The 18,174-nt window shown below is 37.8% G+C and overlaps 1 protein-coding gene across 1 annotated transcript in view; it reads left to right on the top strand.

The window, feature by feature from the left end:
* The window catches only part of LOC129280515 (probable E3 ubiquitin-protein ligase HECTD4), a 49,702-nt gene extending 32,302 nt beyond the window's left edge, over positions 1-17,400 (top strand). Inside the window, exons 34-45 of the mRNA XM_064115649.1 lie at positions 470-2,520; positions 3,127-3,229; positions 3,872-4,105; positions 4,917-5,107; positions 6,147-6,413; positions 7,131-7,283; positions 7,828-8,003; positions 8,649-8,801; positions 9,647-9,831; positions 10,242-10,437; positions 10,876-11,098; positions 11,851-17,400. Of these exons, the coding sequence (XP_063971719.1) occupies positions 470-2,520; positions 3,127-3,229; positions 3,872-4,105; positions 4,917-5,107; positions 6,147-6,413; positions 7,131-7,283; positions 7,828-8,003; positions 8,649-8,801; positions 9,647-9,831; positions 10,242-10,437; positions 10,876-11,098; positions 11,851-11,987 (4,069 nt within the window). The 3' untranslated portion in view covers positions 11,988-17,400. The remainder of the gene's footprint in view (positions 1-469; positions 2,521-3,126; positions 3,230-3,871; positions 4,106-4,916; positions 5,108-6,146; positions 6,414-7,130; positions 7,284-7,827; positions 8,004-8,648; positions 8,802-9,646; positions 9,832-10,241; positions 10,438-10,875; positions 11,099-11,850) is intronic.
* The last annotated feature ends 774 nt before the right edge of the window (positions 17,401-18,174 follow it).

The following is an 18,174-nucleotide window of genomic DNA, read 5'->3' as shown; positions in this document are numbered from 1 at the left end:
AGAGAATTTATTCTATCCACCAATATTGATCAAACAAAATGTGTATTTGGCTTGTTAAGTCTTTATGATGTAATTTGCTGGTAAACTGGCCTAAATGTTTCTCCTGTATAGGGTATGGGAACTCTTGAACCCTGGACTTTGAAGTTATGTCAACTGTGTATGGCTGTCAATATGGAAGAACTTGTAAACCTAATTTAAGACCTGATTGAGAAATTCTAATGAAACTTCATAACTTAATGTTTTTATCCTGCACTCTTAGATTGGATTTGTTGGTGTGAATTTCAAGTCAAATATAAATGAAGCAAATTAAAGTTTCCCAACACAGAATCCATTGAACTGAGCTGATTAGATATGAATACATGTCAGTAATTTTCTGGGGAATAATGTAACAATACACAAATGTATATGCTGACAAAAGTTTGTGAATGGAGTAAACTCATGTTCCCCATTTTCTTGTTTCAATGACTAGGTCATCTCTATACCAGGCCCCTTGGGCAAGGGTCAGCTGCTATGGCATGGGACAGAGAGTCAAGAAATCTGGTAGTGTGGCACCGTTAGAGGTGGTGAGCTACCCTGCCGATGTTACCCTGAACAACTCCGGAGGATTGGCAGCTCCCTCTTCCCACATCGTCGATCCTTATCCTTCCGTGGTGCTACCCTGCAACAAGATCCATGTCAAAGCAGGCGTGTCTCCCGCTCCAAACTATGTCATGACCATCCATGGACTGCCTGCGGAGTTCCCACTGGCCATGGCATTTGTGGAGTCACTGATTGGGTGTCGACAGGAGATGGGCGAACAGCGAGTCGATCGGCATGCCAATGTGACGTTGCGACCTGTGGCAGAGAGCATTGGTGAGCGGGAAGGGATTCTGAAGAAGACAAGGAAGATTTCCACCATTGTTTATATCAGGGTACTGGAGTTGCTCAGCGGATATGTTGGTCGGGCAGCAGTGCCGGCTGTGATCAAGGAACACTTGTTTCTTGTTATGGCTCAGGTCTTGAGGCTTATCCGCAAAGTAGATGATGAGGATGGAGCAAGTGCCTCTCCTATCACAATGGTTCCACCGTCGGTGTTGGCAGAGTTGAGAAGGTTCCGCTCTGAGCTTGGAAAGCTGTTTGATGAGGAAGCACTTCTCGCAGTGATTGGCAGTGGCTCAGTGGCACCAGGACAGCACACATCTTATTTCCAAGCCCTCATGGAACTTTGCTTGGCTATGTCAGAGATCGATCAGTTCCCTTTAGCACCTCAGACAGGTTCTTCTTCTATCTCGGTAACAGTCACTCTTCCCTCCCCACGACCAGCCTCCATGGTGAGCCCCAAGCAGCTTGTGAGGTCCAGCCCTCAGGTCACATCCCGCAAACGTCGGCCTAAAATGAAGAGAGCTGGACAGCAAAAGAGGACTCCTCACAATAGCGAAAGTGACAGTGGTGAAGCATCATCAAATGGTGCAAACAATCCAGAGGATATGCTGTGGTTTCATCGTGCTTCAACCTTGAATGTTATTCTAAGGTACCTCGATAGTCAAGATCCACAGGGGGAGTCGTCCATGAGAACAGCCATCAGGGATGCACACCAGAGTGTGACAAATCCGACTGCATATTCTAGGTTGGTGGTGATCTCAGGATTGCCACCGAACATGGAGGAACCAGCAGCAAGGAGGGCAATCCTCAAGGCCTGTAATCAAGCAGGTGGCCTTTTCAAAGATGAAATATGGATCCCCATCCAGGAAGAGGTGAAGCCACCAACTGCAATTGATGCAGACCCTAAATCTGAACAGTCACAGGTCTCAGAGCTAACTCAATCTGATGCACCTGTACAAGGTGCTTCAGATCAAACACCAGAAGAGATATCTGCTGCAGAACACCATGAGCCTGAAAGGACAACCGAATCTGACACACCGACGAGTCTTCCTGTAGACCAAGATTCCAACCAGTGTGAAGCATCCAGCACAGAAGCTAGCAGCGAACCCAAACCCAGCAGTAAAAAGAACTTTGTTCAGGGATATGCAGTAATTGAAGTACGCAGTAAGGCTAAAGTTGAGGACATAGAGCATGCACTTTTGAATAGCAGGATCCTGGACGACTCCCTTCCATTTGACAATGACTCCATGATGAGTGTCACTGGAGAGGATGTACTCACCATTGCAACAGTCACTCCTTCCCTCCTCACGGAACCATCAGAAATGGAAGCTCTAGTAGGGTACCTGAAACACAAGCTCCTGCCCCATGAGACCTCTGAGCAACTATCCTTAGGTGAGCAGGCTTCTGCAGCTTTAGAGGACATCTTCAACAGCTGCGTCAGGTGCTCTCACTTCAAGTCCAAACCCAGCCAGGACTCAGATGCAGCCCAACCTGAGATCTGCCTTTCCAAAGAACAGATCCTATCAACCTGCCCAGGAAACCTACTCTTAGAATTCTTTACCACCATGCATCCATCCAAGATGACTGTAGAGGAGTTTGTCTGCGACATCATCCAGAAGTATGGAGTACTGCTACCTGAAATCAAGGAGAAGAAAACAGGTTGGTCTTTGATAAAATGCCTATTGTTCTCAGCAATAGACATCATGTAGATGCTAAAAGATTCGTGGTAAATTGATTTTGCTGGGCATGATGTAGTTTCTTGTTCTCTTCATACCATTTACAAACCTTATTATGTCTGTGGCTTCCACAATGCCAGTAGAATTGAGTTTTCGAGTCATGCAAGCACACAATTAACAAATTTGCCTTTCAATTTCCATTCCTTTGCTTTCAGTTTCATTTATCATCCCATTTGTTTTCATTCCACCATCCCAACATTCATCCTCAGGACTTTTTTCTCTCCATAGAGATGGAATGGCAAATGGTAATTTTGAAATAAGAAAAGAGATGGTCAGGGGACAGTGCTTTGAAATTTTTGTCAATTATTATTATTACAATATTCCCTTACTTTGATTTACATCTCTCTTTCAGGTATGCATATGCCTCTATGTTTAAAAGTGTTATTTTCAAATATGCACATCCATCAGTTCATATTTGATTGCCATTATTATCACTAAATGCTAAATGAAAATACACAGATATTTTATAAATTGAATTGGTATTTCATTTTGAATTTTTAACTGAACATTTGTTTCCTCTGTCATCCAGTTACCAAGCCTGGTAAAGATGGCAGTAAGGGCTCTGGGAAGCGACCAAGCAAGACCATGTCTAAGGAGAGATACAGTCCAGAGTTTACATCACCCAAGGGAAAGTAAGTACCGAGAGGCATACAATGATGCACATCGTCAGCATATTTTACTGACAACTGTTAAACGCTACTTAAATTCTTGCTTCGAGAGCAAATTTGTTGTTGAGAACCATGCTGAAGCTGCTTCGTGAAATCATCCTCTGGTATTTCCTTGCTTGAATTGACTACCCATGTATTTATGTTGCAGCAATACAAGAGGATGGAGTGTTGAAAACAAAAACACATTGGCAATAACATTTTATTCATGTATTATCAATAAACTTATTACATGTAACTACATTGTAGACACCAAATGGATTAAATTGGTGAGATTTGATAATTAAGTAGCTCAGAAGGATACACTTACTTGTCGAGCAGTTATGTCTTTTTAGTTTGGAGAAGTACGGTACATTATATTCAGTTGAATAGACAACAAAATGTGCTATGATAGCTGCATGGCATAACAGGTACATGACTCAGTCAGATAAAAACTGAACAATTGTTACCAATATATCAACTTCTATGGCATATGTAAAGGACAAACAAACCACATCACAGATTCTAAGAAATTGATTTGAAAGGTTAGTTTAGGAGGGACTCATATAAAGCTTAGTAATGTACAGATCTCATTTGTTGTATGTTTGATAACTTTTTTGTGCATGGTAGGCCTCCATTTGCAGCAGAAAGGAAGGTGAAAGTAGTTGACAAACGGTCTGGCCTCAAGGACATGAGTAGCAAGGAGAAAGTCTTGATGGAAGAGACTAGCTGTCAAAAGAAAGTGTTGAAGAAAGGACTCAACTTACATGGATTGCTATGCATGGGACTTGACAGAGCTACTGAAGATGTGTGCTCTCTCTGGCGCAGTCTTCTTGCTACAGGATTTGATATTCACTTTGAGAGGTTAGATATTTTGGTGTTGTAGAAGATCTGTTAATGATCTTTGTTAGATTAGAATCTATCCTAGCTCAAAATATATTTCATCCCCTAATTTTTAAAGGATACTTTAAGTTGAGACTGTTATTGAGTTGAGATCAAAAGTGTGGTCTATGCCTTGTCTCACAAAGAGCTGTGATTGATTGAATCAAAGTCAACCATGGAAAACCAGCAAAGCCATCATTTAGAATCATCTAGAATCTGCTCAGAGCATTCTCTAAATGGGTCATTGTTATGGCCAATCAGTTCACTCTTTTGAGAAAGCATAGTGGGAATTTTTCATTCAAGGTTAGACTGGCATTTGTACTTGTTTGTTTTATATCCTACTTTAATAAGTTAGAGCAATAGATCTTGATAATCTAGTTCTTGTACTCGTAGTTCATCCTTTTTAAATCTGAATCAAGATAACCCACTGCGCTGACTGACCTACTTCTCCTGAAGCCGTGCGCTCAGTGCGCGAATCGCGTATTAGTACTTGTGCTGTCATGATCTGTGACGTCAATGATAGAATAGTGCACTATTCCATCATTGACGTCACGGAATAGCAATTTTTCTTCAGTGGGCGTTCCATTTTCAACATCACAAAATAGTGAGAATATGTTTGGTCACATGATGCTATTTAAACCAATCAGCATACGTGATCTAGTTTATGTAGGATATAATACTAAGTAACCCTCTTAGATGACTAATAACATGATTGTATGATAATGAAGTTTAAAATTGAGTGGTTTGGTGTTATTGATTGATCCCATGCCATCCCTTGCCTTTATCCATTCAGGACCAGATATGAGGATCCAAACAAAGCGCTCGTGTCACAGCACTCCTGGACCAATCATCAGGACCAGGCCTTAGTCCAGTACACCAATGAGTTATGTCTCAAGCTCGCCATCACGCCGGCTAGACTACATCCCCATGAGTTGGTCTTTTCCGAGGCTGACCTAGCCAGACCCGAGTATAGCTGCCTGACAGGTACTTGGGGGTGACTCTTAATGTAGTCAAGAGATTGCAGCTCTCTCTGATTTCTTTGTTTCAGAGCTAAAGTTAATCATAAAATGCAGTACAATCAATTCAATTCAATTCAATTTATTGACCATTAAAATATAACATCAAAATATTTACAGAAATAACATGATACCAACAAAATAATACAAAATATAACAGGTTACAAGTTACTTAATGGTCAGGACCCCTAAGAAGCAAAACTGCTTATAGCTGGGGCCCTACAAATACACAAATATCACACTGGTAAAAAAAAAGGTTATAAATAACACACACACACACACCCATCATATACACAGAGCATGTAACGGCTGCTCTGCTAGGGTAATTATGCTACAGTGTTGTAGAGTGCTTAGAAACTTCTGATAAATTAAGTGTTCAGTGCTATATGAGCAAGTATAATAATAATTATTATTATATATAGCTATGCCTCAGAATGATTTATTCCTAGATAGATGATGCCATATAAATGCCTGTGGTTATTTATAATGCGGTCCCTAGTGGCAACTTTGGTATGTAAATATTTGATATTTCATAGGTTTGTATTAAGACCACCTAGATTCATATTAGCGTCAATCTGATAGGTAAGGATGGATAACTCATAGTAGCAGTATGTAAGCTTTCCAAACAATCTTAATTGAAGGAGATTGAAAAATCATCCCCATTGAATATCTTCTATTGCAAAAGAATGAAAAAGTTCAAACCTACATGTACTAGAAAAATAGCAGAAGTTGTAATAGTGGTGAAGTAGACTTTTCGATAATTCATTTAGCGCATGATTAATATTCTTTATGAGGTTCATAATAATTAGGAAAGTGAGAAATGTCCTGCCTTTAATTTTCCTTCAGTTGTCAATCCCATTTTTCTTCGCTCTTAGAATTGGCAGTTACTAAATATGTACTTGTAATACACGGATCATTCAAACTCATCTTATTCCATTCAATTACTGCAATCTTGAAAAGTATGATAAGCTCTTGTACATTTGATCTTTTTTGTTGATATTATGCAGGTGTTCCCATAGCAACCATCAGATTGCGTTATGCCTTTCTACAATCCCTCAACACCAACCTGGAGCACCACTTCCTGCCACTGGTTGACCTTCGACCTTCGCAATCTCTCATGGAGAGCACAGCCGCGCTGCTCTCCCGGACTCGTGAGTGGTTGTTCTACGATACCAAAGTACGCTTCTTCAATCTCCTCCTGGATGCCACCGCCCAGAGGAATGTGGACACGGCAGCCCCTGAGGTGTCCCTTGATCCACTGCAAGTTATAGGAAGTAAGCTGCCTTATCTGCTTCAGACATAGCAATTTCCTAATTCCGTCCTGATATAAATGATTTAAAACTGCTTTTATATCGCGCTTTCTAATACATTTAAGCAATGTTTCGTTAAAGTGCTTTAGAGATTAATTTTTGCTGTGGTCATTGGATTCTGCTTGTCTGCAAACAATGTATGCACTTTCCCAACTTTCTTTGGAGCCTTCCAGCCAAGACACTCCAAGCTCGATTGATATGCAAACTGCTTTTGCTTATGGGAGGTTAATGTAAAAAACACTCTGAATCAATAGCTAGCAAGTTTAGATTGTCGCTCCTATGGAAACTACTCTTCGACCGATGTTTGAAAAAACCCAGGAAAGACTGCTGGATTATGTTCAAGCACGATGTGGCCCATCATAAAATAAGCGGAAAATCATTTGAAAAACAATTGAAAACATTGCTTTCGAATGCACTCGAACAGATATGTGTATGTCTAGAAAGCGCAGTTTGAGATCGGAACTCGAATGCTATCAATTGAATTGAATGGGCACTCTTTTTTTCTTTTGTTCATGTAAAGTGTTGACCAGAGTTGATGGAAGCAAGCCAGCGTGGATTGCAGTACTCACATGGAGCAGAGCAGGGGAGGTGTTATGGATGGTAATTCTGCTGGCAAAGTTTGAACTTGTGAAATCCATCAAACTATTCAAAGTTGATCTGTTATTATTTGTTTGTTTGCAGCATCAACCAAAGATAAGTCACCCACTTTCTGCCAAGCTGCTTCGGCCCTTGCCAATGTCTACTCCTCTCAACTGTGTGTGAAGATAGCCAGCGGGGGTGACCCCACGTATGCCTTCAATGTCAAACTAGTTGGAGAGGAAGTCCATGGAACAAGTAAGATTATACATGAGGAGTTTCATTTCTAAAGGAGCTAAATACACTTTTGTAGCTTCTGAGAGATTCCATACACCCACCCCGATTATGTTCATGGGTTATTGGAGAACATATTTATTACAAGGTTCAATGTTTTCACATGTAATTGTCCTCATAATAATAGGTAAACTCTTTTGTTCAAAATGCTAGATTCTATAGTGTAAAATGTCATGATTTCATCTATTTTTATCTAAATTATAATATATGTACATCTAATAATAATATTAGTATTCAGTTCTTGGAATTGCATAATACCATATATGCATATAATAGTTTCTATACATTTACATGTGTAAAGGAAAGTTTTCAAATTAAAACTTATTTAAAACATACATGTAGAAGTCTAACACAGATTTGAATCTATCAAAATATGTAATAGATCTGATTTCTTGGAGAAGGTTGTTCCATGATTTTTTACAATTTTTCTGCAAGATCTATCTCCAAATTTTATTAGTTTATTTACTTAAATCCTGTTCACTCTCTCTTTTTTTTATTTCTATTCCAGGTGGCTCTTTCCGGCACTTCTTGGGAGAGGTAACGCAGGAGCTTCATAGCGACAGGCTACGTCTTCTCATGCCATGTCTTAGTGGTTGTGCGCAAGACAAATATAGAGGGCGCTATATACTTCGACCCGATCCCATGACCTACCCGGAAGAAAGGATGCTAATCTTCTTCGGACAGGTAAGTCATTGACCGGGCATGGTGGCCTCATGAATGGACAGTTCAAATTTTGTACCTGATTCTTTTCATAGCACCTTTTACACTTGAGCAACAATCAAATTATTACATACACTTTAGAATGCATATTTCATACGTCCTCATGAAAAAATAAAAACTATTATTTTAAGTAAAAGTTTTTGAAATAGATGTTATAGCTTCTGAAGAGCAATCCTTAATAGTGGACCTTTCTATTATATTTTTTGTCATAACGTTTTTTGAAAAAGACTAGAAAAATTACAATAACTGCGGTTTCCCTCTTAAAGGTCACACCTCATAACTCGGAAATGAAAACAAATAAGGTAAAACAAATTGGTGAAAATATTAGATAAATCGAATGAAGAATAAGATAGTTATGACTGATGGAGTGAGATCTCTTACTTTTAGATGGGCGATATGCTGAGTAAATTGTAAAAAGTGGTCGGGACAACTCTCCTATTTGTCTTCTAGGAAATGGTGATTGGCTATTCTGACTTCCCTCCTCTTTAAACCACTTTCCCTCTGGGTTGGAATTCCCTCTCGTGCCATTTAGCAAACCTGTATGCAACATGTGCAATTATGTTTTTTAATCGACTTTTCTTTCCTTTTCTCCCTCAACAATTTGACCAGCTCCTTGGAATAGCCATGAGGGCTGACATACCGTTGGCCCTGGACCTACTACCCAGCTTCTGGAAGTGCCTGGTCCAAGAACCACTAGATCCAGACCAGGATCTTGCTGAGGCTGATAGTGCAACTCACAAATTCATCCAGAGGATGGACCAGGTTAGTTGATCAGATCAGGGGCCCGCTTCATGAAGACTTAGAATTATTGTAACTCTGTTGTTCTTTTAAAACTATGGAGAATCCTTGACTGTGATTGGCTGCTGACCCCTGTTACCATGGTAGTTGCTAAAATGGCAAATTTAGCATACATGTAGTTGTAACTCTTAATGAAAGGGGGCCCCTGTTTAAATATTTGATAGAATCTTGTGGAAAATAATCGAAAGAATCGACTCTTTCATGTATACTGACAAAAAAAATATTTGAAGGGGACTTACATGTACCTTGTATTGTTTAAACAGTTAATAAAGTCATTTTCATTAAAAAAAATATATTAATTTGAAAAATTGTATGCTTGTATATTGTATTTTACATATTTGGGGTGTAAAATACATGTATTAGAGATATGCTTGATATTTATAATTGTAACTTTCTATACATACATGTAGTTTTACATTTCTTGTCCATCTTATTGATTCATGTCTATAAAATATTAGTAAGATTGCATGGAATGAAGCTCAATGTTATTCCTAATCAGCAAGTCATCATCTATATAGACAATTATGTCGACCAGTAACCAATCAAAATGGTTGTTTGAAATTAACAGTTCGTCACCAACCTTTGCCATATTGGTTTCTTGGGAATACTCTTGGGATGTTTTATCCAACAAATTCTGTTCTATCTGACAGTAACCGTAGTAGAGTCAGACATCTGTGTTATTCAGCAACTCCTATACTTTTATTGGAATATTTATTTCCAAGTGGTGTTCTGGGAAGAAAATTCTGGAAATCATTTGGATTTAGATCTTGAAAAGTAAAATCTTTAATGTTTTTATCCTTTTGTTACAGGCACAGAGCGAGGAGGAGTTTTCAGCAGTGTGTTCAGACATCGTAGCTGCCTATCTCCATCCTGAACAGGATGCCCTCTCCAGTCCCGGTGCATCGTGTGTCGGAATGAACCTTCATTTTGAGTATCCTAACATGATGGGTGATCTGGTGGAACTCTGTCCCAATGGTCATGAGATTCCCGTCAGGTGAGGGCTCACTTTTGATTTTTTTTAAATTTGATTCTTGTACCCTGAAAAAGAGCCATCTTTGCAATGGATATTTGTGAATCATTCATTGATATTTTACTTCTCTGTTTTTCTGCTTTTTTAAAAACCAACTTCGCGTCAGGGTGGACTTACCTTAAGGAGGATGGATTTGGAAAAAAGAAATGAAAAAAGAAAATTGATATTTTTGTTTGAAATTGAATCTGAAATAGAACTACTAATTTTGACCGATTGGTTGTGGGCCAAGCAGCCACTGTGCAGCCCCAGATCAACATTGAAGCTATGAAAAGAAGTTGATTTTCTTGAGAGCATGGATACCACTAGCTTCCTCTAGTTTATTGCATCTCGTGTTACGTGCATTAAACACAAATTCGACCATCTCTTCTTAACAGGTGGGGCAATCGTCAAGAGTACATAGCAGCAGTCAGAGATCTTCGTCTAAGGGAGTTGGCCTGTCCGGAGAGGATGTTGGCTATCCGCTGTGGCCTGGCATCCATCGTTCCTCACCGTTTGCTCACCATCATGAACCCAGTGGACATGGAGCTTAGGATGTGTGGAAGACCACATGTGGACCTGGCCATGCTGAAGGTGATTACTGTTCTCTGCATGCATCCTCAAGCAGTTTGTCCTTTGCTTGTGAACCATATGATTTCATAGCTATGATGCCAAAAAGGCAATCTGGTTCATACACTGTTCTATGTGCATCTACCCCCCCCTCAAACGAAGCTTTAACAAAGAATACTACTGTGTTTCCCCTGATCAGCTCTGACCAATACGGTGCCGTACTCTGTATCAAACACACAAATGGGAATTATATTTCTGTGAATCATACCCTTTGGGACCCATTTCATAAAGACTATCAATTGTAGTAACTTTGCCATCATGGTAAAAAACGATAGAAACCTAGATTTTGATTGGCTGCTGACACCATGGTAGTTGTCATGATTTCAAAGTTTGATACCCACTATGAAATGGACCCCAGTTCTCCCCATCAATACCTATGTTTGTTTATTGATTGGATCATAGGCCCATACAATGTACCAGGTTGGTCTGGTGGAAACAGACACCCACATCGAGTTCTTCTGGCAAGCCTTGGATAGTTTCTCCCAGGAAGAACTCAGTCGCTTCATCAAGTTCGCTTGCAACCAGGAGCGGATCCCCAGCACCTGTCCCTGCAGACAGGGGGGCAATGAGGCCGCCCATGTTCCACCCTACCCCATGAAGATAGCCCCGCCCGATGGACCTGGTGGTAAGTCTTTCGATGAAATTTATCTCGTAATATACGGTCAAAATCACAAATTCAAATTTGGAGTTTATTGATATGCAGTTGTCATTTTTCCAAGGCTATCATGAAAACAAAGGCAAAAATCTACAATTTATTGACTGATTATTTTACTCAACAGAGAGTGTAAATTTGAATTGTAATCCTATGCTTCTATGGGTAAGCTTCACAGAAGCTTAGATACAGTGTACGTTTATTCCAATAAAAAAGTTATTTAATGTACCACCTTCATTTTTGCAGTTAAAATGTTCTGCTCAAATTGCACATATTCTGTCTTCTTAATTTTCATTCACATGGAAACAAATTTTTGAAGTGCAGGTTTATTTCCCTGTTTGTACAGTATTTTTTTCGTTGGGGAAACAGTTATGCTATCTCCTCTTCTCATCTAGCAGTTTGCAAAATGGCAACAAAAGGTGATGTAAAGTAAAAAAAAAAGAAGAGAATAAGCAAGGAAAAGGCTAAGCATCTCTTTGTGATAACTGTAGTCCACATTTTTCTAACAGTTATTCCACCATTTTTCTCCCCTCTCTTTCCAATTTTTTGACCCCCTCCCACATGCCCTCTCCCCCTTGATCTATCCCTTTATTTTTCTCCCTGTCTTGCTCTTCCTCTCTTGCACTCTCTCTTTCCTTACCTTCTCCTCTTACTCCCTCCACATCCATCTCTCCCTTTTTCCCTCCCTCTCCTCTCCTCTGCTCTCTTCCTGCATATTTTTTCAGGCTCACCTGATCAGCGATTTATCCGTGTCGAGACCTGCATGTTCATGATCAAGCTGCCTCAGTACTCCACCCTTGCTGTCATGAAAGAGAAGCTGCTCTATGCAATCAACTGTAGGGAAGATCCTCTCAGTGGATGATACTCTTATTCAATCGGCCTTTCTGCATTCAGAGATAAAGCTGCTCCATGCAATTAACTGTAGGGAAGATCCTCTCAGTGGATGATACTCTTATTTATCGGCCTTTCTGCATTCAGAGATAAAGCTGCTCCATGCAATCAACTGTAGGGAAGATCCTCTCAGTGGATGATACTCTTATTTCATTGGCCTTCCTGCATTCAGAGATAAAGCTGCTCCATGCAATCAACTGTAGGGAAGATCCTCTTAGTGGATGATACACTTATTCATCAATTTTTCTGCATTCAGAGACAAAGCTGCTCCTTGCAATCAACTGCAGTGGGGACCCACCCAGTTATAGATTCACCACCTCTCGTTGGTTGGTATTCAGAGAATGAACGATTGCCAAGAAAATGCCATCATTAGTCATAAGAATGTAATCATGTTGCTCTTTCATGTTTTGTCATCTGTGAGCATTCATAATCTTGACCTTGCGATCAAGTGTGGTGACTTTAAAATCAAGGGATGATTGTTTGGTTGGTATTCAGAGATGATTGATTGCTATCAAAATGCTTTCAGAATTTGTGTACGTGTAGCTAGCAAAAAGTAATGATTAGTCACAAGATGATTTGATGATTAGAGTTCTTTTGTTTGAGATTTTGTCACCGTGATCCGTTTGTGATTTCATCAAAAAGCATTCAGCATCCAAACTGTTTAGAAATGTGATCAACCGAGGATTCATAATTGGGTGTTCATCTCTACATGCATGATATTTACTATATCATCAGGATACACTATCAATCAACATGTTGTTAGTTTTATATGTTGATGGTACGATTGCGAATTATTACAGTCATGATTCAGAGTTTGTATCTGAGTGCATCCTTGAATGACATTCTTCATCAACTGCTACTAGTATTTAAGATTCAATTGATCACCAGCAAATATTCATGGTGATAAATCAATCATCGGGCAATCTTGTTCTACCATTATCAGATTTATTCAAGTTTTTCATGTTATCATAAGATGATTACCATGAAAACGGTATATACCGTGAAAATTATGCAATGTCTTTCAGTAATCGTTGAGTTATGTCAAGTGTGGTTGGGGTGTTAGTGTTGGTGTTAGGGTGGTGTAGTACGTAAGTGTGAATGGGACTACCAAGCCTAGCTCCGACACCGAATGTGGATTTTTGGGAAATGAAGGCAATCTCATTATTGATATCTTGACACCGAGTGATGTCACATTCAGCACTGGCTTCATCGCATGATTGGTGCCATTGATGGTGTCAAAACAAACAGCCCAAACCAACACTAGCTGTCAATACACCAAATTTATGAAGAGAGTAGCACCATTATGAATTTAATTTACTACCACACTACTTTCAAGCCCAAGCATCTATTGTTTTTTTTATGTGCTAATAGTTTAGAAAATAATACCAAAGGCAATGTAATCAGAGTCTACAGTATCCTCCACCTAAGGTTAGGGTCATAGGCAAGCTGTAGTTAATTTTGTTTTTGTCGTCTCTTCATCTTAACTTATTTTCACTGGCAGAACATTTGACATAATCACTTGGCTCAAGTACATCTATGCATATGGGCGATGTCAGTGATCTGATTCGCTTTTGAGGTTAGAGTTCGTAAGATTTCAGGGGTCATTGTTATGTCATGACTGGCTAGGGCTAAGAATGGAGGATGCACTCAAATGTGCAACGTGGAGAGAGGGGTAAGGGCGATTGCTGTGAGTGTGAGGTGAGTCTGGACACCCCTATCAAACATGGATACAACAGGATTTGAATTTTGGACCACTCTCAACATGCATGTGATATTGATCCTAATGTCATCTGCATTACGAATTGAGAATCCACATGCATGTAGTTTAAGGTCATATTTTCCTTTCATGTTGATTTTTTTTTTCAGTTTAGTACATGCGCATGTTTGATAAACGATAAATGTTTAAGGGTTGTTGATTTATTTGAATTTTTTTTTTACAAGGATTTTCATGCGAGAAACAGTATTTTGACTGAAGGCTTTTGTACTGCAGGTAGTTGACTGACATGTATGTGTAGTAAAGCAGATATCTGATATTTTATTTATTCTAAAGGTAGAAAGTAAATGTTTACTTATTAAACATTCTTCCAATACATGTTCATGTAGACAAAATAACTGGAATTATTCTAGAACCTTGTTTAAAAGTCCAATCTACTGAAATTTAATGGGTGTTTGTTCATTTCATTACTCATACAAGTAAGTGCAAATCTTGCATTCACTATGATGTAATGATAGACATGTTTGAGCTCTGTCTATAGTATAGATGTAGTTATATTCATGTACATTGCAGATCTATAAATTCTGAGATATATTTTTGCATAACATAAGTTATAATAACCAAAAAGAGAGTTTGGAGACTGAATATCTTATTTAGTTGACTGCTTCTTGTAGTGAAGCCAAGTATGTGGTTGTGTAGAAAAAAGAAAGAGAGAGAGAGTGTGTGTGTGTGTGATGTTTCATTGGTTTTATATTGCTAGTAGGTCACAGCAGTTGATATTTATTTTGAAGGATATATGATGCAATCAATAGTTGTATTTAGAATTCATATCATTGATAGTAGTTTGAGATGCGTGTTTATCTTCCTTGTGTATCTTCTTCTTGTTTGAAATAAAATGTGAGTAGTCAGTACTAAAGGGACTTTATAAAGAAACCTAAAACGGGTAAGAATGAATCCCAAGTATTAGCAGGTTTATTTCTATATGCTTAAAAAATATTCATTCAAACTTAATTGGGACAATATTGAAAAAAATTATTTGGAGTTATATATATTACTTTTCAATCAAACAAGTCCTGCCACATCTAACAAACCCAAGTAACCAAATTTAAAATGTAAGTAAAATATAACATTTTTTTTAAAGGATGCTTTAATTTTAAAAGAGTAAGATTCTAGCATTGCCTGATACTTTAACAGATACTTCTGTTGTGGTCAAATTGAATGTTACAGTAAGATGTTTAAAGGAGAATCCAACTCAAATTGAAAATTATTTTAGTTTAGAAAGATCACAGAAGCAGGAAATTACAGACAATATTAAATTGCCACCATTGCAAACATTTTTTTCTTCAGATAACGGGTTTTAACAGCCCAAATACATGTACATGCCGTTTAATTTCCAAAGTTTGAATTTTCTGTAATTTGAAATTGTATTTTTTAAAATTTGTAATCATGTAACAACATACTTATGCTTGTATTGTAATGGAGTAAATAGGCACATGAAATATTTGTCTTCATTGTATAATTTGCTAGCTTTGAATTGGAATCTGAGTATACTGATTTTATATCATTTTAAAGTTATTTATTTAAGAATGCTTTCCTAAACAGAGAATAGAACAGAGAGATAATAATTTTTATAAAGCTATTTTATTTCTACCAGAATGATTTTGTTTAATTTAGACATGTATTGAATTTTCTAATTTGCAATATTTATAATTCGATAGTTAAGTTTTTTTTCACTCATAATGATTACTACTATTATTGTTTAAGTTACCTTGGTATGGGAAATGTAATGTAGCAACTCCAACACATTACATTTATTTTTGTAACTATGGTGCAAGAATGATTAGATTTACGTTAACATTTTTTAAAATACAACATGAAAAGCACTATTGTAAGCAGTCTTTTTGAACATGCAAGAAAAGTGCTATGTTTCTTTGTAGATATGAATTGTGTGTCTCAGTTTAAATTCAATGTATGTTAATTTTTCTTTGGAAGTAGAATACAATTTGATGACACACGGCTTTATGAAACACCCACCAGTAGTATGGCCCGCATAATTTGGGCTTAGCCAGTTTGCTATACCATCATATTACATTTTGTAATTGTCCACCTTATCCTGGTAATTTCAGGGCCCCGTTACACAAATCTTTGCGCTTCATTGTACAACTTGTTGATTACATTGGTTATTATATGTATGTGCAATCGCTCCAATTTAACTTTACAATTGATGGCTAAGTTTTGTGTTACAGGCACCCAGCTGGGGCAATAATGGCCATGCCATGTTGGATAAGTAGAAGAATATTACAGTTACATTTTTTTGTGTTTGTGCTTGTAAAACTAGGGAGCACTCTATCTGATGGGGGAAAAGGCCAGGGCAAGCACCATAGTCATTGATATAAAAAATGACTATATTTCTTAAAGTTTTAAATACCGGTACACTTTTATAGCATCTTATAACCACATTTGTTTGCATTATGCCATTGGCTACTTAACATTCATCTTATATCTCTTGTAGGACTAGCAAGAGTGTGAAAAAGATTGATTATTTATGTAGTTGTTTTTATGTTAACTGTTTTGTACTAGATTATTGAAATAACTATTTTAGGAAATATTTTTTATTTATATAACTTGGTTATTTAATCCTATCGATATTGTGTGGGAGCATGAGCATTTGTTTTGTGAGATACCCGGCATGAGATGCAGTTTGTTGCGTTTAGAATGATTGATAGTACATGGTGCATTAGAAATATTATAATACTTGTTATTGTTTTTATTATTACTATTTTGTGTGAATCAAAGCAATGGTTTTTGTCTCGCCTGTATACATGTATCAGCGTGAGACTACAGTGTATAGGCGGTGCTTTTCCGGCGGCGGCGGCGGTGTCAACAATGAAATCTTAACCTAAGTTTAAGTTTTTGAAATGACATCATAACGTATATGGACCTATTTCATGAAACTTGGACACAAGGGTAATCAAGTATTACTGAACATCCTGACTGAGTTTCAGGTCACATGACCAAGGTAAAAGGTTATTTAGGGTCAATTAACTTTGGCCATGTTGGGGGTAATTGTTGAATTACCATAACTTTGAAAGTTTATAGATATAGTTAATGAATTGTGGACATGGGGGTAATCAAGTATCATTGCTCATCTTGCATAAGTCTTAGGTAACTTGATGAAGGTCAAATGTTATTCAGGGTCAATGAACATAGTATTATATCATTATATGAATGGTGTGTTTTTGTGAATAATTATTTTATCAAAGTCAGCACTGCTGCTATATTGAATTGCGTAATGCAGGCGAGGCTGCCAACGGCACTCCACTTGTTTAGTTATATTGTTGTTAAGATCTTGGAAGTGAATCAACTGAGAATGATTTTTCTATGGGATGAATGCCTACATTATCATGGATATTCATACTGCATGTTTGTTTTTATATCATTATTGAAATAAATATTAATTTTTAATTCTTTGGGGATTGTTTGAATTTCAATTAAAATGGACGTGGTTTGTTTTTCTTAGTGATAACCTAGGTATAAGGAGTATTGTGTTTAATGGATTGAAGAAGTATATTGGATGAATAGTTGAGCACTGTATGTATGTATAACATGTATATATTCACAGTATGCTAAATTTAGCCAGAGGCGTATAATAAATGAATTTCACATGAAACACGTGGTTTGTATTTTGACTTTCAATTGTTGATATCTGCATGCTTAGACGTTGGATCAGTCAAAAGCATAAACTGATTGGCCCGTATTCTGAAGTCGGGTTTAACTTAAACTCGGGTTTAAAGTTGTGGTTCAAGTATGGATAGCCAATTGTTACATAAATCACTAACAGTAGAGATATCATATTTCAGCTCATTTTGCTCTCAAATCATTCATAATTGTCTAGGAAGTACAGGTATAAATAGATGATTGTCTTCACCATCGATAAACAAGAAAGAGCACAGTAAACATAAGAAACATACAACTTGATAAAGATTTTGACACTTGGCTTCCCATAATTTTAGCACATAGTTAGACCATGGTCTAAGTTAAACCTGACTTAAGAATACGGGCCATTGAGTTTTGATTCTTCTAGACAAAATTAATTTAAGTCATCCGGGGTGGTATTTCAAGATCCATTTTTTTCTCAGGTAAAATGAAATATTGCACCTCAGTTGAAGTAATAAGATTAATTTCCATAAAATCTTGTCAACCCTGTATTCTGAGAACCATTTTGTTTTCCTGTCATCTTGTCTAGGCACGCCTATTTATGAAGCAGTATCCATTGAAAGAAGGTGGTTTGATCAGTAGCGTACGCAGGGAGGGGGTTACAGGTGTTCAAACCTAGTCTGCAGGCACAGACCCTGATTGAAACTTTGATCAACAAGTGTGTCTCCACGCAAAGACTAGCACACACAAAACTTGTTTCAATTCAGGAGGGCCTTCAGTACACAAG

The sequence above is a fragment of the Lytechinus pictus genome, chromosome 2 (genome assembly GCF_037042905.1).
Source record: "Lytechinus pictus isolate F3 Inbred chromosome 2, Lp3.0, whole genome shotgun sequence".
Lineage (NCBI taxonomy): Eukaryota > Metazoa > Echinodermata > Echinoidea > Temnopleuroida > Toxopneustidae > Lytechinus > Lytechinus pictus.
Note: the sequence above shows the minus strand (reverse complement) of the source record. Positions and strands in the feature narration are given on the sequence as shown.